Source organism: Leptonotus elevatus, chromosome 18 (assembly GCF_054856555.1).
Source record: "Leptonotus elevatus isolate MCC_2025b chromosome 18, RoL_Lele_1.0, whole genome shotgun sequence".
NCBI classification, from domain to species: Eukaryota; Metazoa; Chordata; class Actinopteri; order Syngnathiformes; family Syngnathidae; genus Leptonotus; species Leptonotus elevatus.
The window spans coordinates 17,919,555-17,946,632 of record NC_141256.1 but is presented as its reverse complement, the minus strand read 5'-3'; the positions used below and the strand labels follow the sequence as shown (position 1 = coordinate 17,946,632).

Genomic DNA, 27,078 nt, shown 5'->3' with positions numbered 1-27,078 from the left:
CGCGGTAGCATTGTTTTGTTTTGTATTGTAAGGAAGCGGAGGCACGTGCGTGCCTACAGGAAGTCATCCAAGCGTAAAAGCAAGCTGCTGTGGCGTGTGCCCGGGTCAACCCCATGCGCAGAGGAAGGGGGTGGGTGGGGGTTACCAACCTATCTGACCCCTATGTGGAAAAGTCAGTGATTAAAATTGGTTTGATGAAATAAAACCTTTGCGAGTGATAAATATGCAAAAAACAAAGAAATCAGGAAGGGGGCAAATACTTTTTCATGCTACATCTGCTTTGCAATCTGCCTCCCTAACAACCCCCCCCCCCACACACACACACACACACGCTCATCCAAGCCCAAGAGGGAGAATGGGGGGGGGGGGGGGTAACCTCTCTCTGATTGGTTGCAGATGAAGCAACAGGGAGGAGGAAGAAATTCATGCGGCTTTAAAAAGAGTGCAGTTGTTAAGCACCAGCAGAACCCGCCAAGACTGGACCCCTCCCTGAGTCCCAGAGTCCCAGAGTCCCACCCCCCTCCCACTTCCCACTCAGCCACAAAAGTGCCTTAAGCTGGTCAACATGCCGAGAGGCTTCCTGGTCAAGAGGAGCAAGAGAGTCAACCTGGTGTCGTACCGCTCGCGGTGTGAGGATGAGGAAGAGGAGCGGAAGCCTTTGGGGGGTTCGGGGCAAGAGCGCGAGCACCCGTCCATGCGCACCCATTGGCCGGTGCCGCCGTTGGCCTTGGCGGCGGCACCAGAGCGCGAGAGCAAAGCCGTCCGCTTCGGCATCCCAGAGGGGGCATATTTGGCACTCTACAGCCCGACACGGCCGGTGAGTGCAGAGCGGGAAACCGAGAGACACCCTGGTTCCGGTTTGGCCTCGCCGGTGTCGGCCGAAGCGTTTCCTGCCGCGGCCGCCGCGCTCACCGCCTTGGGGCACCTCTTCAACATGGGCTCCAGTACCGTCACCAAGCGAGCCGCCGACCCCGAGTGCAAAGTCAAACCTGCCGCCAAGAGAGTCAAGACTGTCCGGAAGCTGCACTTTGAGGATGACGTCACCACCTCGCCCGTTCTGGGGCTGAAGATCCGGGCCATTCCGATGGAGCGGCGGCCCTCCCCGAGTGGCGGGAACGTCGCGCCCCGCCGTGGCGAGTTTGTGTGTCAGCTGTGCGGGGAAGCATACGCCGACCCACTCGGGCTGGCCCAGCACCGCTGCTCCAGAATAGTCCGGGTGGAGTACCGCTGCCCCGAATGCGACAAGGTGTTCAGCTGCCCTGCCAATCTGGCGTCGCACCGCCGCTGGCACAAGCCCAAGACGGAGCAGAAAGGGCGGCCGGCGGAGGCGTCTGTTGCTGGCCCGTCCGAGTCCGAAGAGGAGGAGCTGCTCGAGTGCAAGCGTCACACCTGTCTACAAAAACACGTGGCCGCGCTTCAAGTCCCAGTAGACCTGAGCGGAGCCGCCGGTGCACACGCGTGCCCGATGTGCGGCGAGGCATTGCCCGGCCCAGAACATCGCCGCCCACCGCATGCCTTCCGCTGCAAACACTGCCCGGCCGTCCTCCGTAGCTCGCCCGGACTCACCCGCCACGTCAACCGCTGCCACCCGTCCGAGGACGGTAACGTCGTGCTGCTGCACCTGCCGCCGCGGCACCACCGGCGAGTGGTCAGCGCGTCAATCTCGCGGTTCTGAGGTTCCGAAACTCAGCTTCACTCCAGACTCCGCCGGCGTGTCGTGACCAGCACGTTGTCTCTCTGCGACTAATTCACCGATTGGCGACCAGTCCGCCTTCAGCTCAGCCGCAAGCCACTGATGACAAACATGCTTGAAAATGGATGTCTGTAAATCTCCTTCAAAGGAAACAATGTTTCTGTTTACCTGCCGTTAGCGTCATTTGTTTTTCTAAACTGTCATCTGAATGAAAGGGAAAGCATTCAAATCAGGTTAAGGAAAAAAAATATTGTAATAACAACCCAATAAAATAGAAGGGGGTGTGGGGGGTTCAGTGCCTTTGCCCCAGGAGGATATTTTGTGCTGTTAGCACGCTGACGTATGTTTAGCTTTAACGAGCTTTTGGCTCTTTAGATTGTAAAGTAGCAAAACAAAGCAACTAGCATAACCACTAATGCCTTTGGACTAGAAACTTTTGCTGTAAAACTGCCTTAATGTTCTCTTATTTGTTTTAAAGCTTCCACTCCAAGCCTTCTGTATTGCCACTATTTTGCTCCTATTTATGTATTTATTGTGTGTGTATTTATTCAGATACATTCTTACTCTGTGTGTAAAATGAAGGATGCGCTTACTGTGACTTTTAGCAATCAACTCTGACCTGGATGCAATCGTGACTTCAATTTATTCCGTTTTGCTTTCTTTTATTGTGATTGGTAGCCGTTTTGCTTTGGATGTTTCCGCACTCTTTTGCTAAATGTCCAAAAAGAATAAAAACCAAACTGACTGCAATTGTTGTCATTTCCAAAAAAAGAGGACTCTCGCCCGGCCTCGAGATCGTGGTATACCAGTCGCGGTAACACGCTGCACTTCACCTCTTATTAGTCAGAAAAAGGAAAAACGGACATTTAAATGAATTTATAATTCCCGGACACGGTGTAAAAAAGACAACGTCTGGTCACCCTAAATTTGTGGTTCCAAAACATTCCTACCTTCTCATTCTAGCATTCACCGAAATGACCTCACTAAATGGCTAACTGGTTATCCTAAGCTAGCCATTAGCTTGTACACAATAATATCGGTATCAACGTGCAGCGGACCAGGCTCGACTGCAAATAGCCAATGTTTATTATCATGATACAAAACACGTAAAAAAAATAAAAATTAAAAACATGATCTGAGAAAAAAAATAACACAACTGATTAAACCAGGGTTTGAATTGCAAATATGTGCCGGTCAACTTTCCTTTATTATGGTACCGTATGGAACTTTTCACGTTTCATCACATTTTCAAATCAAAATAATCCTCACCAATCAAATGACAAGGATCCGAAGTCCAATGCCGAGCGGAGAAAGTCAATTCACTAAGTATAAGACGGCCATTTTGACGCAAGATCAGAATTGTCAATAACTTGCCTTTTGCCCCAAGTCAGCTGGGATAAGCGCCCGCTCAGCTGCCGCCTTAATAAGAACAGAACGTCCCATTGTTTGGCAACTGCTGCAGTTGTTGATTAGAAGAAGAGCTCGCGTAATCCACCTGCAACTGCGCTGGGATGGCGGAAAATATGATTACAAAGTGTCGTCATGTGGTGCGATGCAGGTGAGCGCGGATGATCGGGTCGCCCGCCATGTGGTGCAGATCACGGCTCGGATTAGGGAAAGCTTAATCGCGCACTCCATGTCAATTAAAAGAGCAGCAGCTTCTCCTTTTGAGCCTCTTTTCGTCACGACGTCTGTCACACCATTACAACTCTTAGTTCAACATTCTCTTAATAATAAGAAGAATACGAAAAAGCTACAAATTTGAAGCTAATGTTGGATGCTAACATCTGAAGCCAAGATTAGCAGTAACTTGGAGGTTAGCGTGCGCTAACATTGAAGCTAATGTTAGAGGTAACATTGAAGCTAATGTTAGAGGTAACATTGAAGCTAATGTTAGAGGTAACATTGAAGCTAATGTTAGAGGTAACATTGAAGCTAATGTTAGAGGTAACATTGAAGCTAATGTTAGAGGTAACATTGAAGTTAACGTGGAAAGCTAAGTTTAGCATTGAACTTTGGAAACGAACATGTGAGTCGTGCAATTAGTGACCTACGATTACAAAAATATATATAAATTGATGTTACAACGCTTTTTTTTGTGCCTAGTTTTGATATCAATTCTTTAAATGAATGAATTATTAGTTAAACACTACACGGTGTTACTAATTATTATTGTTCTCTTTAACAAAAATGTATTTTCAATTTATTTTTTTTGTTACTACATTTGTTTTTCCACCAACGACAGTGACCTTGACGCACACTGAGGGAAGGCATTCTTGTTTTTAGGTTGGGCAGAGCCAAATATCTGTTGCCATGGCGCTAACCCCCCAAAAATCTCAATATGGCTGAGGCATGACCAATCACCAGAAGTGACTTCTGCAAAGGGGGGTTGCTAGAAGTGAGGGAATGGGGGGTATCCATTAGAGGAGCCACCTGAGCCACTTGTCAACAGAGCATCAGACAGTTGCCATAGCAACCGAGGCCCAATGACAACTGATGAACATAATTGTGCTTCTCTGACGAGCGTTGGCTCATTCCTCCACGGCCGAATATTGATCCGGCTCCTGCGTATTTGTCGACGACCTTCTGCGTCCTCGTCATGATTTGTGCGTCATCGTCCATCCTCCTAAATTGGGGAGGGGCCGCTTCCTCTTCCTGTTTGCGTGTGTCCTTGCTGGTCCATGGGGAAACATGCGCGAGTCCCCGCGCTCAAGCAAGCAAAGCGTTTACACTTTTGTATGTACGTACATGTTTGGACATGCCAATACTCAGTAATAATGTGTGTGTGTGTGCGTGCGTGCGTGCATATGTGGCCACATAACAGCACGCCACACACACACTTGAGGAGTCGTACACCACGGCAGGCGGCACTAATGAAAGCCGAACCGAATGGAGTCATAGTGGTGGCGTAATTGCACCTTAGAGACGCTGAAAGCTTGCTCTCGATCTTCTTCATCATCATCATCATCATCATCGTGCTGATATTGTCCTACTAAGTTTACTGCAAGGGCGTGCAAAGTTCAGCACCAGGGCCGTTTGTGTGTTTTGCTCGTCCTGCGTTATTTTGATTCATGATTTTTGGACTTTTAATTCTGCTTTTTTTGTTGTCTTGTTTGTGCCATTTTTTCAAGGTTCCAATTTAGTATCATAAATTCAAAAGCAGGTGCGGATGTCAGCAGGGCTTCAAAGCGTTCACTTACCGTTTGTTTGTTCCGGCGAGGAGATGACGATGATGAAGCGGCTTGATGCTATTTAACGTTCGTGATCTTTCAAGTTACTGCAAAATGTCAAAATAATGCGTTGGATGTCATGAAGTAATGCTTTCAAAAAACACCAACTTGAGTTGAGATGGCCATCTTTCTTTTAACCTTTGACCCTTGCCAGGAGCATATGCCTCTAAGTGCAGTAGCCAATCCTGGCCAGTAGTAGTAGTAGTAGTAATAATGATAATAATAATAACAATAATAATAATAATAATAAGAAGAAGAAGAAGAAAAAAACTACTCTAGTGAAGGTGAAATGCAACTTCTATAATGATTCATGTTAATTAAGTTATACAAATAAATTGTTTTGTTCTTTTAATTTCCGAAGCACAAAAACACAAACATTCCTTGCGGGGGCTCGCCTCTAACAATTTTGCTGTATACCTTTCTTTTTTTCCCTCTTTGTGGTAAAATAAAAAAGACAAATGATACTTGTTGTGTTGTGTGTCCTCATCTGTATCGTTATCCTCTAGTCAAACAATACGGCTGCCGCCCCCCCCCAGGGAGACATAAGGGGCAGAGGGATTCGTTACCTGGTAAAGATGTCGACACGTCCCTCGAGAGAACACTCAGCATCTTATTGTTCATTCAACAGAACCGACAGCATCGAACAGCAACAATGAGTGCATGTGAGCGTGAATATGTGTTTTGTGATTGGCTAGCAACCAATCAAGGGTGTACCCAACCTCGTCTGGGGTGGACAGTCAGGAAGGTCAGCGGTACAAAAAATGGATGGTTGGAGGTTAAAAATGTAGAAGAGTGCTTCTGATAGTGTTTAGGCCAAAAAAGAATAAATAATAATACTACTACTACTAATAACGATAATAAAAGGGAGCGGCTGCACAAAGATGCAGCCTCCTACCAGCCCGACCAGAGCGGTGAAGGTTCAAACTCCGGGCAGAGTCTCCAGGTTTCAGGACCAGATTGGGCTCATAGCTTGTTATCACAAACTGGCCTGCATAAAAGCAGATCAAATTAATAATCTGGTTTTCACACATGATCAAAAATTCCAAAGCAACATTAGAATTATCATTGCCTCCCTGTTTAATGCTCAAATAATGTCTAACTATAGAAAAATATATAGTCTTGTTTATATTGAAGGGTTCACTACACAAATAAAAAAGACAAAATACTAACTAAGAGACTGGGCCTTAAAGCACTCCAATCACATTCAGAGAAATATCGCATGATGACACATAACAAGACAACACAACAAACAGCCAGGAAGCGGCTAGGCTAAACTAAGCTAGGCTAGGCTGACACATTGAAATGAATGGATAGTCTTGGCTAATCCAAACAATGGGAGCGAAAGAAATGCAAACACAACTCACCAATTCCGTCATTTAATCGCATACTTGGCTACGTTTCACTCGCTTGGCGGCTCCTGTAGTCGGATCCTACAGTTCGACATTTTGTTTTAGAGCCTACATGTCAGTTTAAAGTCAACTGAAAACTGTTCACCGCCTCGACTGGATTAGCTAACAATCATTTAGCTCGACTGGATTAGCTAACAATCATTTAGCTAACAATGACGTCGCTTAAGTGACCGCAGTTCGCTTTCAGGAGGCTACAAACGGATAGAGTTAAGCCTTGAATAACAAAGTTTCAATACTGTGTGGCAAATAATTATTCATTCAGCATCTTACCTTATGGTTAATAAAGCAAACGCAGCAATCAACTCAAAACGAGAACGAGCAGTTCTGACAGTTAACCATTTCAAATCAATCAAGGATCTTATTGGCTGGACGTCATTTAAACTGCTGACTTTTCATTTGTTCTTCAATTCTACTTTCGCTTCAGACTCTTTTTATTTTATTTTTATCTTATTTAAAAGGTAGTGTCCTGCGGATTTTCCTCAAAAATAAATGCTAGATAGTATTTAAATTATATTTTTGAAATAGAGACACAAGTTGAATCAACGCTGCAGGAAGCTGGAATGACTTTACTGACGCCAAGTGGTTGACATGTGTCATTGCACTATATTTACATTAAAAAATACATACACTGCCCATTAAAAGTTTGGACTACAACATATCATTTTTAAATTAAAATATATGCACCTACTTGAAAGCGTATTTAATTTGTGAAATATTTCATTTTCACCGACTATAACAAAATATTGTTAGCAAAAACCCCTGAAATGATAAAAAAAAAAAACACACAAAAATGTAACAATATTATATGGCAAGGAATTATAAGCTGTTCGGATAATGGATGTTATACTAAGTATTTCTGAATACAAAATGTTTTTAAACAAGACATTTTATATATATATATATATACACACATAGCAATTAAATATTTCTAATATATTACCAAAACAATCTAAAACTTTAAAAAAAAAAATATATATATATATATATATATATATATATATAGTGATTATAATAACTCTCCTAAAATGCCTTTGACAGACATTTTCCCTGGAATGACTTCAGCACGATGAATATTTTTGTTTTCTTGATGGCAGGTTGACAAGAATTTATTTGATTCTGCCTCGCGTTCTGAGCTGGGCCAGCGCTTGGTCGACCTGCAAGACGGGAGCCAAAGTGTGGTGAGGGTGTCGAGTCGGCCAAAAATTGCCGCCGTTGCCGTCACTCACTGTGATGAACCAGTGCGAACCCGGGCCGTATCGCCGCTGCGAGCTTTCGTTCATCTTGCTGGCCGGGGCCAGCGCGTGCAGGTGCAGGTGAGCCACCGACGAGAACGGAGGCACATGGAAGCCCAGCCTGAAGTTCGCCGCAAAGATTCTCAACATGATTTCTGGATTTCCACGTGGAATTGCGACTCACCTGATATCCGTGAGGTCTCGCACTTTATTTTTCTCCAACACGCATCTTCCCATCTCAGCCATGCGCTCCACTATCAACAAAAAACATCACATTATAGTCATGAAGCACCAAAAAAAAGTCAGAAAATCCACACAAACGACACTTGATTGAGGTAGCGCTGCATATTTGCAATTGCACATTCACAATTTCACTTATTAGCTGTTTTTTTTTTAACTGCTTCACTCACCTATTTGTAATTTTATGTAACATGGAACAGAAACAAATCCTAAATTGTTTTTATTTTTGTATTGTAGCAACTTTTTTTCAACATGTTTTTTTAATCCTTCGGCTGTCAATGACAGTTGTTCACCACTTGGTGTCAGTAGAGTCCCTTCTATCTTCCTGCAGCCTCGATTTGGGGATTATGCCCGCGCATATACCCCAAATAATTTTCAAATAATTTCTACAGGGAAAGTTGATTTCATACACCAATAAATAAAGTTATCATCACGGAACGATCGGAAGTTGTAAATTAAAGCTGCCGCTGCTATCCTGGCTTCAAACGAAGACTTCTCGCTCGCAACTTTATTGATTCCACAGAAACAACACCAAGGTGAACTTTCCCACTTACCTGTGGGAATGTGTTGCTCTCGCAGAGCTTTACAGTTGCCGATGTGCGTCCTGGTGATTACCAGGAAATGATGGCCAGCGCCCGGCTTGACGTCCCGGAAGCACAGCAGCGCCTCATCCTGCACGTAAACAAGAGTCAAAACAACACCCAAAAGTACTCACTGAAGAACATTTACTCACGCTCATGAGGATTTCGGTGTCACTTTGGCTGTTGGCGATCTGGCAAAAAGGACATTCGTCATCGTCAGCGGCCAATTGAGTCGCCATTTGGAAGCGATATGAACTCAAGTCGGAGTGTGAATCAGCTGTCAATGACCGAGCAGATTGAGCCGGGGTGCGTTCGCGGGCACCCGGACATGTCATCATTTCCCAGACGTCGACGTCAACAAGTGTTTGCTGAAACGCCCTGAGCGTGTGCAGTTTGACCACTTAAGGCATTTCAAGTGTCACAGAAAGTGAATCTTTATATATATATGGTCTCAGATGATGTGTGAACCGGAATTAAAAACAAAAAGACAAAAGCACAAAAAATAAAATAAAATGTACAAGGTAATCAATGAATGCAAAATGTTTGTTGTCTGCAGTCGCACAGTAGGCCAAAGTTTAAACTCGGAACACTTTGTAGATGATCTCAAATCATGATGTTATTAAAAAGTATTGCCCACGTAAAATAAGAACAAATCAAAACGTGGTGGGGGCCAGCCCTCGTGGTCGTCATGCTATCGTGCTGTTGCGTCATCGCGACGATCACATTTCATTCCGTTTTCCCAAATTGGCAGTTCTGACGGGGAGGGGGGACACTTCGCAGCCGCTTCCTCAGTTTCTTTTCCTAGGAAAAAATAAAGATCCATCATTAGAGAAGGAAGATCGGATGTCATTCCTAGCCCAAATCATGCAGAAAGCCAAGATGGCCGCCACTCACGTCTACGAAGGACAAGGTTCCGGGTAGGAATTTAAACAGCATGACGTCTGTGATCTTGCTGGCCGGTGCCAGAACGTGCAGGTGGAGGTGATGGACTGACGTGTACGGAGGCTGATGGAAACCCATCCTGCAAAACACGCGTTTGTCAACGACAGCGTCATCAAAAAACAAATAGAAAAAGAGAACAAAGAAAAACAAATAGACACGCTCAACACATTTCGTTGTCTTACAAAATGGAATCCATTTTGTTAGCACACATCAACTACTATTCCTGTCACAAGGCCGATTTACGTATGAGGTCTTTTCCTTTGTTTTCTTTCATTGTAAAAATGTGACTTTACTATAAGTATATATATTTGTAGCCTTTTATTAAAAAAATAACAAAAAAACATGTTGCTCGGTGATGTAAAATATGTATTTGTTCTATTTTTAATACATTTCATGAAATATATATTATTTCTTTTTTGCAAAGAAAAATCCTATTACATTTTTTCATGTTGCATTTTGAGGTGTTAAGAAAATATCTGGATTTAAAAAAAAAATTCCAAGATTTTTTTAAATACATTTGAAATAATGTCCAAAAAATTCACATCCTTATAAGGTGTTGCATAGCGAATCGTTTTGTTTAAACCCATTTGCAAAATGTATTTCATGTTTGTAATGTGACAAAAGATGGCAAAAGTGAACCACTGAAGGCAACATGTGTTTTCTGTCCGACCTGACGTCCTTCATATCGGCAACTCCTTGGTCCCGCAGTACGGCTTTCCCCACGGCAGCCATTTTTTCCACTGCAATACAGCAGGTCGAACTTTTACGATACAGCATTGTTACAAGAATGTGAACTTCGATGTGATTTGAGACACACGGACCAAGTTGGACGTGTCCCTCGTGCAGCGAGAAACAGTCTTCGATGTGCTCAACGGGGACGACCAGGTAATGATGAGGGGCGGCAGGGCAAATGTCCCGGAAACACACCAGCTCCTGATCCTGCAGGGGATTCACACTTAAACTATATTCCCTGAACGCACCACGAGGTGTCAATCAGTGAAACAAGCATCTTTCAGGCGCCACAGATGTTCCTCAGATCTTGGGAAAAAAATTAACCCGTGGTGCGTTCAGGGACTTTTACAAGCTCCATAACGTGGGCAAGTTTTTTTTGTTTTTTATATATATATATATATATATAAAATGGGAGAGCAATATTCGTGAAACCACAGATCCTTATTCTCAGAGAGTAAAAATGTGTAACTAGAGTCCTTGAACGCACCGCCGGGCAAATTAAACATGTATTACAAACTAAGTACTACTTTACGTTTAGGCACGATTTTAAAATCAACTTTTGAGTGTTTCACCTCGAAGACTTTTGTGCTTTTAGTTGCGCTAATGAAACAGTCATGACATTTTACTGCATTTACAATGTAAACAAAAACATTCACTTCCTGGTTGTGCCATCCCGGCTTCGAATGACAATTTCCCACGAAAGACGTTTTCTTACCTTTTTTAAAACTTGAGCTTCTTCGTCTTGCCCGTTGGCGATCATACAAAAAGTACACCAATCGTTTTGGCTTGTGTCCATTTTGTTTCACTTTTGAAACAGAAACACCTTCGAGTGTCCTCCTGCCTTCGATTCCGTGACGTCACCAGCACAAAGCCGGTAGCAAAATGTTATTCATAGAAAAACATTTTATATTCATGGCTCCAAATTCGTACACAAGAAACCAACTTTCGTTGTGTTTTTATGTTTATAAAAGTGCACTTTTCCTTTTCTACACGAATCTAAAAGCTGTCAAAACAATTCCACGGGCAAACTTTCCATCTTGTTTTTTCTATATCTTGTTTTATTTTGTTTAGTTTCTACAGAACGTCCTTTGTAACCTCCCTGGAGTATTTTGTTAGGTACTTAAAAAAATGTTTTATACAATGTATGTGTTCAAATTTTCTACATGCTTTGTATACGTGTTTTTTTTTTAAATATATAATGTTCATTGAAAAAAGCCCCCCCTTTAAATCCTCCCAAAATGCAATGACCTTTTTGATAAATATCCTCAAATTATTGACTTTATCTTCTTCTAAATAATGAAGGCAAATGTAGCTAAATTGTAGTTGAACACGTCTTGCAAATGATTAATAAACACAATATATTCGGTATTTTTAGTGTTCTCAGTGATGAAATGACTCGCACGACAACAAAAACACAATTTAACCATTGACATACGTATGCAACATTGATTCATATTTTAATGTAGTTGCACGAAACAACCCAATAAATAAAGCCTCGCTCAGAAAGAAAGACCAACAGCAGTTTTGGAATTCACAAGAAATGAGAACACTTGGGGCACATTCACAGTCACCACGACAACAACATAACTCATGTACACGCAAGTGGCATCGCAATGGCACGTGACGATTGCACAAAATGTCCACGCACTTCCCAAGCAGTGTCACATCCGGTTAGTGGCTTGTCAAGGGTGCAGCCGGCGACACCCCAACGGCTTCCCTTTTTTTTGTCGTCGCACATTCGCGACGACATTCAGTCGGAATTGAATGACGTACTTCGCAAGCCTTTTCATCCGGTCGAGTGCAAAGCCACAATTCAGTCCGTGATTCTTCTCTCCCGTCTTTTGACGACCATAAAACGGGACAACAACAAAATAATCTTTGTCTAGTGCTCGTCGGCTTGCGTCAGTCACAAAATATATACTGTAAAGCACGAGATCCCTATAAAAGTACAAGCGTAAAAAAAAATAGCATTGCTCGTAGAAATTGAACCAACACAATGTAAATGAATATAAAAATCCAAGAAATGAAAAGAAACATTTGGTCGGCCAAACACGTTGACGAGGAATTGTAACTTAACAGGCTCGCTCGACAGATTCAAGGAGAGGAAGTGCACAATGTGTAAACAATTATTCCAAAAATTCCAAATGAAATGAAATGACAAATCTCACTTCCATTGTTTCCTCTAACGTACACAAAAGCCGCCGCACTTCCTTTGTGGTCATCAGTTGTACATTCAAACATGGCCGCTAGTTGAACCCAGTAAGTCACAAACATGATAAACACAAACATTCCCATCAACTGCAAAAAAGGTCTCGTTTTCATCTCCTCCATTGACAATCAATCAAGATAGCAATTCAATGTGCTTCCACTAGGTGGCAGCAATGAGCTTGTGTATTCCTGTCCTGCCATCCCCACAACAGAAACGTTTTGTGTCCAACTGTAAACACAGTCAGTGCATTTGTGAGTGCATTGAGGCGCCGTCATTCGGAATTCAGCATAAAGTCAACCCCGATATATCGCCACGGATTGAAAAAAACCTCAACTAAGCTGTGGGACGGCGTGTGTGCGTGCGTGCGTGCGTGCGTACTGGAGGGTTTGCTCCAACATTTTGGAATGTTATACTACTCTTTTTGTCTCCATGTGTTGCTGCTTCATTTGTATTCAAGTACGAGTTGTTTGTTGGTTTCAAGTTAGCGTATTTGAATTTCGAATTTTGTTTGTCTGTCTACATTTGACTTGAGGTTGTCATCGAGCTCGCAGACATCTGGCAGAGTTGAACATTTCTCTTTGAATGTACAAAGTTGAATTCTAGATGTTCATTAAATGGCAACATTTAAGCTAGCAGGCTTTTGTGACATTTTCCTTCATGTGCCAGTTTTACTGTTTTAACTGTTTTGGACACAAACTGCTTGAAGCGCGCGCAATTTCCCTCCGTTTAATCCGTCTTTCTTTTTTTCATGTGGGAGAACCGGAAGAGTGAGAACTTAAAGTACGACTCGGGTCACATGATTACGAATGCTACCGAAGCGCATTTTCATAAGTGCATCCTTTCGACAGCATGTTACAAAGTGTGTTTTGATGAAAGTGTTTTTAGTGTGCGGGATGCGTAAACGTTTGCGGTATTTCTCCTTTGGTGACTGATGACATCATCGCCTGCGACAAAACGGGGATCGCTGCAAATGACGTTTGTGACATTTTGCTGCCGCTCAGATCAAAACCATCCATCAGCTTTGGGAGTCCGCCTTATTCTCACGAGGTCCACGCGGCGGCGCCAAGGCAGCCCGCATGCCGCTAACCGAGCGAGAGCGACCTCGCCGCGCGCCGAAGACGACGGAAAGGCGCGCGAGACGGCGCCAGCTACTCGAAGCTCCACACCTCCAGACTGTGGATGTTGAAGTCTTGGCGGCTGGAGAGCGGCTGGTTGTTGAAGGTGGCGCATTTGGTGGTGGTGCCTCGGTACAGCTCGCCGTCCAGCCACAGACCCAGCTGGCCGCTACGCAGGGCAGAAAAACAAGCACAAAATGCCTCAAATATGGACCACAGCGTCAGAAATCATAATAACTAGAAAAATTCCCGCGGAAATTTTGAATGGGCCTGCTAACTCTTGCAACTCTTTTCAATGAGCTGAACAGTTTAAAATTTCAACCGTTGAAATCGCTCAAGAAATGTGGAAGTTATAATCTACTAAAAGTATTACTGTCCCTTTAAGAAACATGCACATTCACGCACACACATTTGATTTTAACCAACATTTCAATGAGCTGAACAGTTTAAAATTCAAACCATTGAACCATTAGCAGGCCCATAATAAACCCCTCACCTCAAATAAATGCCTATTAGGTGGTGTTTTTCAACCCGGACTTTAATTTAAATGTTGTGACACGGTTAGATTTTCTTAAATACGAGATAATAGAAAAATCCCAATTACATTGCAGCATATATTTGTTACATTTATTTAGCGATAAACTAAATAAGTCTTGAGTGTGTCCCAGCTTCCATTTCGTATAAAAGTGTCCAATTATTGGCTTAATAAAGGCCTTCTCAATAATCAAAACATATCATTGATGGATCAATTGATTGATGGTATAAAATGAGGGCCTTTCATTTGAGGTCCGCGTGCGTACAGAAGAATGAAAAAAAGAAAGCAAGTTCGCTGACTCGTTCTTTTTGAAAAAACACTTTTTGACAGTGTTTTGAAAAGATATTTTGTTATTTGTATCTTTGCATAAAAGCACTAAAGTCTATAAAAGAAACTGGTACAAGTGCCACCTATTTCTTCATCACCGCAGACCACTGACGAGTCGGTGGAGGGCCACAAATGGCCCCTAGGCCATGGTTTGGACACACCTCCGCTATAGCCAACGCTGGGTTCGTCAACTGTATCAAAACGTACCCGCCTCCGCCCATCTGCAGCGAGTCAATGTTGCCCTTGACAAAGTAGGAGTTGTCTCCTGTCCAGCGGTAGACCTGCGAACGGGTGGCAAAATAAAGGTGGGAGGGATGCTAATGCTAACGAATGCTAATAAAGGCAGAAAGTGCAAACCTTGATCTCGGGACAGAAGCTGTAGAGGAACGTCTCGCCGGTGCCGTAGCAGTGCTCGCTTACTCGGAAGGGATGAGTGGAGAAGGCGCCGAAGATCTGGCAACACGTTGCTCACGTTTTCAAACGGGGCAGACTTTCCCGAGCCCCGATGGCGCGGGTGAGGCGATGGCGCGGGTGCGTATCTAACCTGGCTGTCCGCGTCTTTGATGACCATCAGGACGGGACTGTCCACGTCCAGCAGGTTGCGGTAGAGCGTCTTGAGGCTGGTGCCGTGCTTGACCGTGCTGTAGGCCGGCCGCCACAGGCAACCCTGCACGCGCGCCGGCAGGCGGCACGACAGCTGCACGGACACAACGGTTCGAGTGAGCCCGTCGGCGGTGTTTTGCGTTACAGGTTAGCGTGTCGCGCGCGGGCTTCATTTGAATGAAACGATACACTTTTTTTGGTCTTTAAATGTCTAACGAAAAGGAGGCCATTTTCTGGCGCGAAGCCGTCGCACCTTCTCCAGGTGCGTGTCCTGCAGCAGGTGGCTGGCGTCGCTCATCAGCGGCAGGCCGTCCGCCGCCAGCTCGCCGTCGCAGCTGCCGAAACTTTGCCTGCGCTTGGCCTCGTCCACCGTGATGATCTGCAAACAAATCCCATCGTCCATAAAAGGAAAACAAAATCGCAAGCTTTTTGTTTTGTCATTTTCACGTTTTCAGATAAACGTGCAAAAAAGGACCACAACTGCACAATAACAAGAAATTGTAAATTGTTTTCTGAAGAAGAAGAAAAAAAAGGTCCATTTGTGTGCATTTTGTGACCTCCCAGCTGCAGGAGGCGGGGTCGCTGAAAAAGTTGTCAATCATGTCCAGCTCGTCCTTCTCCACCACCACGAAGCCCTGCTCCCGCGCCTCCTTGCCGTACACGTCGGGAGACCACTGGACGAAAAAGGCGTACAGGTGGTCCACTCTGCAAACACGCACGCACGCACGCACGCACACACTTCACACTTCCAATCGACGTTGGCAAACGTAGACGATCGCGAGCGCCAGGTCGGACCTCTCCTGCGGCACGGCAAACCAGTACTCGGGCTTCTTCCGCGAGCTTCCGAAGGCGTGCGCCGGGCTGGGCGTCCTCCCGCTGGCGAAGGACTTCCTCATTGGTTTGCCCACTTTGAAGCAGAGGAACATGGGCGGGTTCTTGCTCTTCTCCTCGGAGGAGAGAAGCATGTCTGCGCGCAGCAGACGGCGATCAAGTCACAGGTTTCACACTTCCGTCGGGCGCATTGTTCAGCCGGGGGCCTAAAATGGCCGCCAGCTGATCACGTAGACGGCAATGCGAGGGCCCGACCGATACGCGTTTTTCCAGGCCGATTAGCAACAAATTTCATGAAGCATACAAGGCTATTGTCTTTAATTATGGCAAAAAGAAAAACGTTCTTACTGCTCGACTGTACATGGTTGCGTCCTTGAATTTGGGGAAAAGAAATTCCTTGAAATATAACTTGAAAGGACAATGACAAAATCAAAATCAAGTGAAATAACAATTTAATATACTCAAATAACAGCAACTGAAAAAACCGTACGGACAAATCGTGACCGTTCCTGTGCCTTTTGGCCTCTTGGGGGCAGTGTGGCGCCATGGATCCATGGTGTACACGCTTAAAGTGAGTATAGAAGAAAGTTAGGAATTAATTCTACTCAAATAACTCGTTTTTTACACATTGGGAAGAATTTGTGCCTTTGCGTAATGTTTTCTCACCTTTGGTTATGCGTTCCCACAACATTTGTGTGTGGATATTCGTTATTTGAAGGAAATACACTCGTGAAGTCGATGCTAACTTCCTGTTAGCATATCCTCCCTTCACTTTTAGTATTAGCGCTAGGCTAGCAAGGTTTGTATGTAAATATCCAGTGGATATTATTCTTAACGTCGTGTATTTACTTTTACAGTTAACTCCAACTGGGATGTCATTAAACAGCTTAAAGGACGCTTGAAGAGAATGAAACCATCCGCTACACACTTGCTAGTCGCTAATGCCACGCAGACAAAACGCTGCATTCAGGATACTTTCCCAGCGTCGGAAACTTTGTTTTTCTTCGATTAGAACTTTGTAAGGGAAAACAATCGGCCGACTGTTTTGGCAGATGTTCGAAGGGCAATAATCGTCCGATTATAATCGGCGGCCGATGAAATCGGTCGGGCTCTGCAACAAACATGCCGAGTCCCGCCACGGACAGTTTAGCCGCCGTGTCGAGAGACAACGTAGCTTACAAAAAGAATGTCCTTAATAGAAAGTAAAATCCCAAGACTTTTGTCCGTACCTTTGATCGGCGCCCGAATCCTGTCCATCAGCCACGACTTGACCTCGGCGTCGTAGCTCTCCCTCCGTCTGTCCTCCTCACTGAGTTCGGGTCTGGGGGGCGTCGCCGTCGACTCCTCGCCCTCCGCACGCTCGGCGACTTGAGGCGCGGCCGCTCGGGTTGTCGTTTTTTCCTGCGTGCTCTCCGAGGACGACTGGACGGACTCCCCGTCCTCGACGGAGCTGTTGTGGGCGAGGCCTTCGTCCACGTCGTCCTCCGGTCTCCCTTTGGTTGGGCAAAGCGCCAACTTGCCGGGCTCTTTGGAGGACACGCCCTCCGCCTCTTCGGCGCCGCCGTTGACGGCGGGCTCCAGCTCGGTGAAGCCTTCGTCCGAGGGGGACTTGTCGGTCTGCTCGCCGTCCGCGCTGACTGCGACGGCATCAAGTGAGCCGCGTCGCTTCCAAATGTTGAGAACGGGGCGGCGCGCCCGCTCACCTGTTTCCACCAGAGCCGACTCCAGGTCGTCCAGGACGATGGGCCGCTTGCCGGCGTCCGGCGTTTGGTAGCGGCGGAAGGGGTTCAGGTCCCGCTCCGAGGGCAGCTGCTCCCACTCGCCGGGCCTGTAGACAGGACACAGATCCTGGGGTAGGTCGCTGCGGGGGCGAGGGGCGGGTCACGGGGTCAAGCGAGGATGAAAATGGAAAAGGCAAAAACACAAAATAAACAAAAAGACCCAAAAGAAAGGACGCAAGAGCACAATGACAACGCAACTCAAACGAACACATATTGGATGACATTAAAACGGAAGGCAACCCCACAAAAATATGTTTTCTGCTTAATATTGCGTTCGTTATGCAGCAAATTCCAGCAGCTTTTAACAATACCAGAAGGCGGCCATTTTGCCACATGCTGTCGAGTGAAAATGACATCACAGTTGCTCAGTAGCAACCAATCACAGTGCAGCTTCCGAAAACCGGCGGCTGCTCGATTATGAAAAAATAATAATCACGATTATTTGGGTCTTAGTTGAAATCACGATGATTCAAACAATTCGTTTTTGGTACAAAACAAGAAAAATATTTAAACATTTAAAAACATTAAGACAAATACAATTATTTGAAAAACTATAATTTTGTAAGTTCATTTTGGACCAAACAAGATTGATTAAATGAGTCATTAAAAAAAAGAAGTGCAAATATATCAATTTAAACGCCTCAAAATGAGCCCGAGGTGAGTTGTGATTGGTCGAGCCACGAGCAACTGTGATGTCATTTTCAGTTGACAGTGGCAAAATGGCCGCCGCCTGAAATGGATAAAAAATGGCTCAAATTCCACAAATATAATATTCATCAGAATGTCATATTTACACTTGCGAGGTCACATGTGATTGGTTGACTTCCACTTTAATAAGACAAATCACAAAAAATGTGTGAAGGAAGTTCTCTAATGGCGATGATTAAAAGAAGAGGGCCAAGTTATGAAAAATGCACTTTTGAATTGCTTGTCTGCAAATAGTTGAGCTCAAGCGCGTGGCCATATTTGATTGCTTGGTGAAGTTGTGGCTGCGGGCGTTTCGGACAAGCGTATGAACGAAGTGCTACCCGGACGGGCGAAAATGCTTTTGTGATTTGCTTACGACGGCAGCGCGTCTTTGAGCTTCATGCGCGACACGTCGTCGTAGAGCGCCACGGAGACCACCTCCTCCATGGGGCAGATCAGGCCGTACTCCTCGCACCCGTGCTCGATCACCAGCGGGTCCGACTTGTGCGGGTCGAACATGATGTTGTTGGGCGTGACGATCAGGACGCCGCCCACGACCCCCTGCCGGCGGAAACGCAAGCAAGGTCACGAGCGATTTGCTGTCAAGCCTTTGGGTTCGATTGGCCCCGCGTGCGTGCAATTGACAGGATTTCGAAATTCGTGACATTCACGTGGATGTGCGCGTCCAAAACGTGTCAAACGAAGCAAGAAAACGTCTCACCATCCCATCAGTGAAATATTTGCAGCTCATCTTGATGAATTTCACCGTTGCCGGGCTCTCGTCCTCGGAATTTGGGGAGAGTTGCCGTCGGAGGGGCGGCGCCGACCCGCCGTTCCGACCGTCGTCCTGAAGGACGGAGGAAGACTGCTGCAAATGTCGTTAAGTTGGGGTTCGCTATTGTCTGCCATTTGTACACAATAAGCGGATTTCAAATGTGTTCGTTGCGATTCGTGGCGAAACTTGCCATACACACTGGCCACTTCATTAGGTACACTTGCCTACCGCAATGCATTACAAAAATGGAAGGCCAAGAAGGCCAAAATTAAAAATCGAATTTGAACATTTTCATACCAAAAATATTATAAATGGGGAAAAAATGAGAAAAATAAAAACCAAACACAAAAATAAATAGAAACATATAAAAATAGAATTAAAAAAACAAAACGTCTTTCTTGCATGCTGCAGACGCTGTCAGCGTGAAATGCGTCAGGAAATGTTCATTTTCTCATTGAGGAACTTTTGGAGTGCGTTCCCTTTCAAACATGGGTGTCAAACTCCGGTCCTGGAGGGCCGGAGTCCTGCAGGTTTTGGAGGTTTCCCTTCTCCAACACAGCTGATTCATGATCAGCTCATCAGCAAGCTGTGCCTGATAACCATCCGGCCGATTGGAATCAGCTTGTGTTGGAAGAGGGAAACCTCCAAAACCTGCAGGACTCCGGCCCTCCAGGACCGGAGTTTGACACCCACGCTTTAAAAAGGAAGCGGTGAAAGCAAACGAATCCTTGCAGTTTTGCTTTTGACTTACATGAGCGGTCTCCACAGAGGTCTGGAAGTCCGATTGAGTCCGGCTCACATCGGGGACAAACAGTTTCTGCAAAACGGCGCAACGTTGACGCGCTTGGAACGGCCTTCGAGGCGGCACCTTCTCATTCTCACCTGGCCGGGGTAGACGCTGCGGCAGAACAGCTTGTTGAGCTGCACCAGCTTGTTGGGGGTGATGTTGAAGTTGAGGGCGATGCTGTTGAGGGAGTCCTTCGGTCCCACCTGCGGCAAATTCCGTCAATCCGCTTGCGGACGATCCAAGAGCGAGCGAGCGAGCGAGCGAGCGAGCGAGACGCGAATTGACTTGACTCACAATGAAGTCCGCCGTCCCCGGTGGCCTCCTCTTCTCCCTCTTTGCCGGGTTGTTACTTTTAAAGCCGTCAGCTGTGAGCAAGACAACATTGAAGGACAACAAACAAGTCAACGTTGGCCCGACGTCATCGTTGCGCAACGCTTGTCACTTTTCAATCTTTTCGAAATCAGTTGTCCAATCGATTTTCCCATCGAAAAATCAAGTCATTGCCAGCGGGAAATCGGATCCGCGTGCTCGCTGTCACGTCGGACTTTTCCCCCCCACTCGCTCTTTTGCCTTCTCCCCGTGACAAACATGCACTCGCGTTGACAACAAGGCGCTCTAAAGCAGCAACACGAGCCCTTTTTTGAAGGTCGCAAAACACAGTCGACACGTCTTGTTGCCAAGTCGGTAACGCTGAAGACGCAAGACGTCCGGCACTTGCCAGGAAGTGCTCGTCAAAGCGGTCTTTATTTGACCTTTTATTCTGACTTCGTAACGAGCGCGAGGGCCGACCAAACGCTGTGGACGGACGGGCCACGCGTGGATTTGCTCGGGTCAGCCCTAAAAGTGACAACAGAGTTTGGAGAGACTTTTTTCTTTCTTAATTCTTGTCCAACTGATGAAATGCCGTCCTCTCAACATCAAGCCGCTCATTGGTCTCATATCGTCGACGTTGAGGGTGCGAATGGAGACGGCGTGACTGTAAAAGCAAGCACGTACGTCTCTTAATGCAGCCACGACATCTTTTTTCTGACAAAGGATTTCCGACATTGTCTGCGCTGGGATTCATTTTATTAGCAAGGATTTAAAAGTGGCTGAGAAAGGAAAAGAGTTCATGAGCACTTTTTCACTCGCCCGCTTTTTCGTGCCAGATTGAAATCCAGCTCGCGTTTTCAGTCTTGCGTATCTTATGAACGGATGAAGACGCTGCCGCCTCCACACAGGCAACCCAGAACCTCACAACTGTGAGGCACACGCGCTAACCACTCCGCCACCGTGCCGCTAACGAAATATGTCCATTGAAGACAGACTGAGCATTTAAAAAGGTCGCGCCTCGTCATCGGACACCAGCAGCCGCTTGCGCCGCCATGTTTGAGGTCAAAAGCGTTCCCGCCCGCCCACGCGCGGATCACGCGTGCTCACTCGTTGACCCTTGCCAAAGTCCGCAGTCTGCGTTTGCTTCTTGCCCAAGAGACACACAAGCCATTAGCAGAGTGCTCGCTCCCTCGCTCGCTCCCTCGCTCGCTCCCTTTGTCCCTCCCTCCCCCTCTTCACACTGCAGCTCCCGCCAGCGGCATGACTAAGCTTGAAGAAACATCCAAGACAACCGCCGCCCGCCTCAACGCACACCGGAGCCCGTTTGAGTGCGCTCGTGCTGGACGCAGAACGCTAATAAGCGGGATTCAGTTCATTCGTCCATGCCGCCATTTTGTATATCGTTGCGCTATTCGGGCGGACTGGCGGGGGACACCTTGGACAGGTTGCCAGGGTCAATCGCAGGCCACGTGGGACGGAATGCCAAAACGTAGATTCAAACCCCGAACCTCGGAAATGTGAGGCGGATATGCGAGCCACTAGACCACCGTGCGGTTCACTTTCGCCACACAAAAAAAAACAACCTGAAGCTGTCGTGCATATTTGGTATTTTGCATAAAGCTTTCAAGCGTATTTATGAATAATAAAAGAAATCATAAAAAATATGACTATAAATAATAATAATAATAGAGAAATATATCAAATAATTGGTCACTAATTTGTGGATATTCTTCTGGAATGCAAGCCTCAAATGAAAACAAGATCTTAAGAGCTGCGACGCAATCGAGCGTCGCCTTCAGTAAGACGAATAACACGCCTAGAAAGTCAAAGAGGAAATGCGGGATTTGCCGTCTTGGTGCGATTTCTGCTTTAAGGAACGCGCCTGCTGTCGTCTTGCGACGGCGCGCGGGATGCGGCTGACGCAACGTCCCGATGAGATAATAACCTCCCGCCGGCCCGCAAAGGAGAACGCAAGCGCCCGTCCGCGGGTCGCTCGTCGCTCAGCAGATAATCAAGCGAAAGCGACAGGAAGTACAAATTCTCGTCAATGGAGACGTTCATCGGCAATCAAACAAAATGGCTTCCCCGTGGGGTCTTTTTACCCGAGCCCGCGGGTGTTTTTGCGGTGGTTGTTCTCGGCACGCCGGCCTTCTTGTTGGCTTCGCTGTCATTTGGGACGGCCGGACAGCCGATGACCGCCGCGCCGTGATCGTTCACGCTTTTCTCCGATTGGCTCTGCTTGAGCTGTCTCCGCCTCTTCAGCCTGGAAAAGCAACACAAAGTGGTCTTAAATAAATAAATAAATATATATATATATATATATAGGGAAGGCTGAAGTGCTCGCTAACTAACCAACACGGTTGAAGTCACTCAAAACGGCAACGAGCCTCAAATCTTCTGAGGCCTCAACAGAAATCGTTTGCGCAAACTTCGCGCAATCTGGCTAACAACAAAAATGCTAAATAAAATGAATCTTTCCTCACGTTTATCCAGTTTGCTTAAATGATTCATTTTTGGCCTGTTAAGGGAGTCATTGGAACGAGTGGTTTCTGCATAATGTCACTTAAAAACGTATTAGGTAGCTGACCAACACAGTTAGCTTTTTAAATGACAAAAAAAGCGAAATTCAGTTCTTCAGTCCACACTTTGTCTGGATTGTTAGCATAATTCAAGTTCTTCTTGGCTCATGAGACATCAAAAAGGAATTGGTTTTGACATTTGATCTCAGTAGCTAGCTAGCTAGCTAGCTAACAGCTAAGGTCACTCAAAAAACTAAACGAAATACCTCAATCCACCCTTTTTCTGCATTGTCAGCATAATTCAAGTTCTTCTTGGCCCATGAGACAACAATTGAGCTCATTCGCTAGTTAGCTAGCTAGCTCACATCTTAAATGACTGAAAGAGCAACGCACTTTGACCCTGACCTCCCACCATTACGCCGGAGTTTTCTTCTTAGGCCGGCGTTATCCCTGAACTGAAATCTGTTCAGCCGTTTTCAAATCATCTCCCAACAAGGCTTTCAGGTATTCAAAAGTGATTGCGGAACTTGCTTGTTGCTACGGTAACGCCTGTTGATTGGAATCACCAACAGGCGAGAACGTGACGGCGGCGGGCCGTCCTTTTTTGTCGCAAACTGCGTCACGGCAAATTAGCGGCTTACTTGCGCGACTTACACGATCGCGCAAAATGAACGCTAGGAGAGGGAACGGAAAGTGAAACCGATCCATCAAGTGCTTTCACTCGTCGGGCTGACGACGCTTAAAAAGAAAGCCAAAAAACATCCCAAGTGTTCCTAATGGAGAGTTGAGATGGGGGTCGATACGGCCTCGCCCATCGCCTCGGGCTGCCACTTTCACTCATCCGCTGGATGTGTGTGTGCGCGCGCGCGTGCGCCAGCTCTGGAATCTGCAGACGCATTCCCGACAACGCCGTCTGTTTCGCTCCAGGCTCCTCCCCCCCAAAATGTCCTTCCTCTTTCTCCCTACCAGCGTGCAGAACGCAACGAACTGCTGCAAATACGCAAGGAAGGCACGAATATGAATCTGCGAGGAGAAGCAAGCGTGCGTGGCTCTTCGTCATCAGACATCTTCATTTCCGGCAGACGAGGCCTCGCCACAGCCGGCGGGATCTTTGGTGGCATTTAGTCGAGGTCCTCGCATTCTTTGCAGATTTGGAATGAAATATGAAATATTTGAGTGGGTTGGTTTTTGTGAAAACATCTCATGAGTTGTTCAAATTCATGTTGGTTTGCTGTTCAGCAGTTTTGTGCCATCCTTGATCGGCCATTTTCAAAAACAAAAAAAAGGCACATATTTTGTCCATATTTCAAAAGAAGCCGAACCCAACTGACTTTGACGGGGAAAAACCCTGAACTGGACTTGCAGGAGATTCCAAAATGAATGAATCATGTCTCGCGCTTTTTGTTTATTCACCCACGAAGCAGCTGTCGGCCACCGGAAGCAGACGCGGGGCCGGCGTCGGACATCAGCGAGTGTCCACGATGTCCGCAATGTCACGGCCTCTTCTTCTCGCATGATCGTCTTTCAGGAAAGTCCGTTTGCGAATCACGACAGCGCGCTGCGAGTGATGATCGGTTCGCAACAACGGCAACGAGTGAATGCAGCCGGACAAGCGAATGTTAAGGAAACGCGTTGACGGGAGGTTTTTTGTACGTGAACCCGACTCCGCCTGCGAGCCAGTCGGCCGACGTGCTCGCAAATCGCTTGGTTTAGTGCAGCTGACAAATCAATTCCGAGAGGTTGTGCACCAACGTTTGGAAGCACTTTTAGGGATGTGAACGCAGCCTTACCTGGCAAAGTATCCCGGCTTCCTGTCCCTCTTCTCCATCGGTCCTGGATGCTAAACGAGCAAGCAGGAGAAGTGGACACCCATACGCGCGTCCATCCACCTTTTGTGTCCCTGACAGCGCGTCTCATAGGCTGCTGCTGCTGCTGTTACTGTTGCTGCTGTTGCTGTTGCTGCTGCTGCTGCTGTTGCTGCACGTCCTTCTCGTCCTGCACAGGGAAGGCGACGTATACACGCTGGTCAACACCCATCGGTCATGCTCAGTGCAACAACAACAATAACGACAACGCAACCTACAAACGAACATTGTGCACGGAATAGAACCCACATCTGCTTATGGTCAATGCTGACGTTGTGTTATTATGCAAGCAATCCTGGACAAAACCGTTGAAATTTGAGAAAGCATCGCTGATTTTAAGCAATATGATGACGCATCCGCTCACACTGACTTTGCATGCAGCCTGACGAAAATACAAGGTTACGTAACCAGGTTAATGAGTGCGGAAAGTGGAGTCCGAGCGACGTTTCACCCCCTTTTTTTTTTGCATCTAGCAGCAACATTCCTCGCGTTGCATCGGCGCGGTCGCCGCTTCCTCCCTGAACGACATCATGGACGGACAGAAAGCCTTCGACGGGCAGACCGACAGCAAGACGCCGAGCTCTGCCTGCGGCTAAACAATCCGCGCTCGCGCCTCCAATCGAACGGCGAGAGCGAAGGTTCACTCTCCGCAGCCCCGGATGATGCTAACGCGCTTGCTAACGCGCTTGCTAGCGCGTAGCGACTCTGTTGACAAGACAATAGAAAGCCTAGTGGACGGAGGAGGAAGGACATGTCACTCGGACGTTGCACACACTGTTCCTCCTCCTCCTCCTCCTCCTCCTCCTCCTCCTCCTCCTCCTCCTCCTCCTCTTCCCCTTCCTGTGCCTCCGACTCGATGACAGCAACGTTAAAGTCGAGTGCGCGTAAATGAATTGAAAAACGCCATGAAAAAGAAAAAAGCGCTTCGCCAAAACCGTCGCACGTACCTCGTGCGCATCCTTCCTTGCTCAAGCTCGTTCAACGGCAGTCACCTGCTTTGACGCCCTCTAGTGGGCAACGACGGATTAGCACATTCACGGAAGTTAAAAGCCGTTGTTGTTTTTTGTCCTCCATCGGACGCGCACAAACATGAACTGTTTACCTCAAGTCGTCAAACGTTTGCGTTCTACCAATATTTATATGAAACATGTCATGTTGCAGTATGGCGTCTCATGACGCATATCCCTGGTGGTCTCGTGGTTAGGATTTGGCGCTCTCACGCCCGAACCATCGCGATAAACGCGTGTCTCGCGAGAGGGAGCTCTAAGCCGAAGTAAATATGACTTCCAACTGTTGATTTGGGAGTATTCTAAATTCAGTTTAGTAAGACATCAAAAGCGTTAAATGACCAAAGCACTTTTATTTTTTATTTATTTTTATCTGATATGAAAGTCAAAGCAAATCAAAACAAGTCATTGTCGTCATTCTATTTTAGGAAGTATTAACATTTACATTTTTTAAAGATATTCATTAAAAATGTATAAATGTTATTTTCAGTGGAATTAGATTTCATTCTAAATTTTATTTTAAAGTAAACAAATCAAAACAAGTCATGTTTAGCATATTTGTCATTCCGTTGTTAGGATGCTGTATCGAATCGGACTGCTGATTTTCAAATGTAGCTTTTATTGTACACATTAAAAGCCTTAAAGTTCGACATAATTTTAATTAATAGACTTTATTATAAATAATAGCCCTTAATTTCAGCAATATTGTATATAATGTAAAGTGAAATTACTGAAAAAAGAAAACAGATTGCAATTAAAGTTTAAAGGAACTTTATTCACAGGACATCCACATTATCTGACTTTTCAGGGATAAATAAATGATCAAATCAATTCTTTTCATCACCGCAGTTTCAACCAATTTGGCTGCACTCGATATGCTTCGGTGAAGTCAGATCAAGCGTGGACGCGGGTTCGACGCGCTTTCATTTGAGCAAACCAAACGTCAGATCGACGTTCTGTACATTATTGTCATTACTTGAACACAAATTCGACGAACCTGGTTCGGCGAGCCAGCCTGTCTGATGCGTGGGTTCAATTGAGGCCAGGACTCAAGAACTGCGCGTGCGCCCGCCCGCCGCGCCACCACACTTGCAGGGTTCGAGGCAACTCCGCTGAACAGCAACGCTTGCGTCACCAAATTCGTAGAAAGACTTGAACTAAATCAACGCCATAACGTTTCTTACAGCGTATTTCCGCGAGCAAGTCCGCTCAGAGACATAAAAACAAAGAACAGGAACAGATTTACGGCACAAGATGTGAAGTCGAGCATTTCGTGGATTGTGCACGCATGCGGAACAAGCGACACCTCAAAAGGGTCGCTTGAAGGGCTGCCGGGGCTGAGGGTGACGTCACAGCTTTGAACCTTATAAACCAGCCGTGGACGCGAAACGTTAGCACCTTTAAGTGGGTTCAAGAAAGGCGATTTTGACCTCACAAAAATGTGATCAGAAAAGACATTTCAATCACTTTCGGCTGCTCGACAAAGTGTCTTCGTCGGGTCATGGGAGAGAAAATGGCGGATGAGGCGTCTCGACCGTCACGCAGGAGCAACATTTGAATAATAATAATGATTACATCTAAATTTAAATTAAAAAATTATATCAAACATTAGAATAACATCATATTAAAAAAATGAAAATTACAATTGAAAATTAAGATTAGAAAT

At 46.0% G+C, this 27,078-nt stretch overlaps 4 protein-coding genes across 9 annotated transcripts; 1 reads left to right on the top strand and 3 right to left on the bottom strand.

Moving 5' to 3' along the window:
• Positions 1–386: 386 nt before the first annotated feature.
• On the top strand, positions 387–2,443 carry insm1a (insulinoma-associated 1a). Its single transcript, XM_086061090.1, has one exon. The coding sequence runs from the start codon at positions 566–568 to the stop codon at positions 1,673–1,675; it is 1,110 nt and encodes a 369-aa protein (XP_085917216.1). The 5' UTR covers positions 387–565; the 3' UTR covers positions 1,676–2,443.
• A 4,339-nt stretch (positions 2,444–6,782) lies between these two features.
• Positions 6,783–8,723, bottom strand: LOC147159041 (adenosine 5'-monophosphoramidase HINT3-like). The gene is made up of 5 exons (XM_086061091.1): positions 8,538–8,723; positions 8,359–8,476; positions 7,749–7,818; positions 7,559–7,685; positions 6,783–7,486 (listed from the first exon to the last, which is right to left on the bottom strand). The coding sequence occupies exons 1-5, from the start codon at positions 8,721–8,723 to the stop codon at positions 7,439–7,441; spliced, it is 549 nt and encodes a 182-aa protein (XP_085917217.1). The 3' UTR covers positions 6,783–7,438.
• A 314-nt stretch (positions 8,724–9,037) lies between these two features.
• LOC147159040 (adenosine 5'-monophosphoramidase HINT3-like) lies at positions 9,038–10,922 on the bottom strand. Its single transcript, XM_086061093.1, has 5 exons — positions 10,775–10,922; positions 10,149–10,266; positions 9,998–10,067; positions 9,280–9,406; positions 9,038–9,186 (listed from the first exon to the last, which is right to left on the bottom strand). The coding sequence occupies exons 1-5, from the start codon at positions 10,853–10,855 to the stop codon at positions 9,112–9,114; spliced, it is 471 nt and encodes a 156-aa protein (XP_085917219.1). The 5' UTR covers positions 10,856–10,922; the 3' UTR covers positions 9,038–9,111.
• Positions 10,923–11,491: 569 nt separating this feature from the next.
• On the bottom strand, positions 11,492–26,841 carry ncoa7b (nuclear receptor coactivator 7b). 6 transcript variants are annotated; one of them, XM_086061041.1, is made up of 17 exons: positions 26,410–26,841; positions 24,331–24,535; positions 22,124–22,284; positions 20,004–20,074; positions 19,805–19,912; positions 19,674–19,739; positions 18,869–19,015; positions 18,524–18,708; positions 17,383–17,540; positions 16,909–17,316; positions 15,644–15,815; positions 15,406–15,553; positions 15,102–15,227; positions 14,790–14,942; positions 14,603–14,698; positions 14,453–14,526; positions 11,492–13,552 (listed from the first exon to the last, which is right to left on the bottom strand). In XM_086061041.1, the coding sequence occupies exons 2-17, from the start codon at positions 24,366–24,368 to the stop codon at positions 13,417–13,419; spliced, it is 2,247 nt and encodes a 748-aa protein (XP_085917167.1). In that variant the 5' UTR covers positions 24,369–24,535; positions 26,410–26,841; the 3' UTR covers positions 11,492–13,416. The 6 variants fall into 6 exon arrangements, with proteins under 6 accessions (XP_085917167.1, XP_085917165.1, XP_085917164.1 ...); XM_086061039.1 differs by lacking the exon at positions 26,410–26,841 and adding an exon at positions 25,353–25,439; XM_086061038.1 differs by lacking the exon at positions 26,410–26,841 and adding an exon at positions 24,814–25,195.
• Positions 26,842–27,078: the final 237 nt, after the last annotated feature.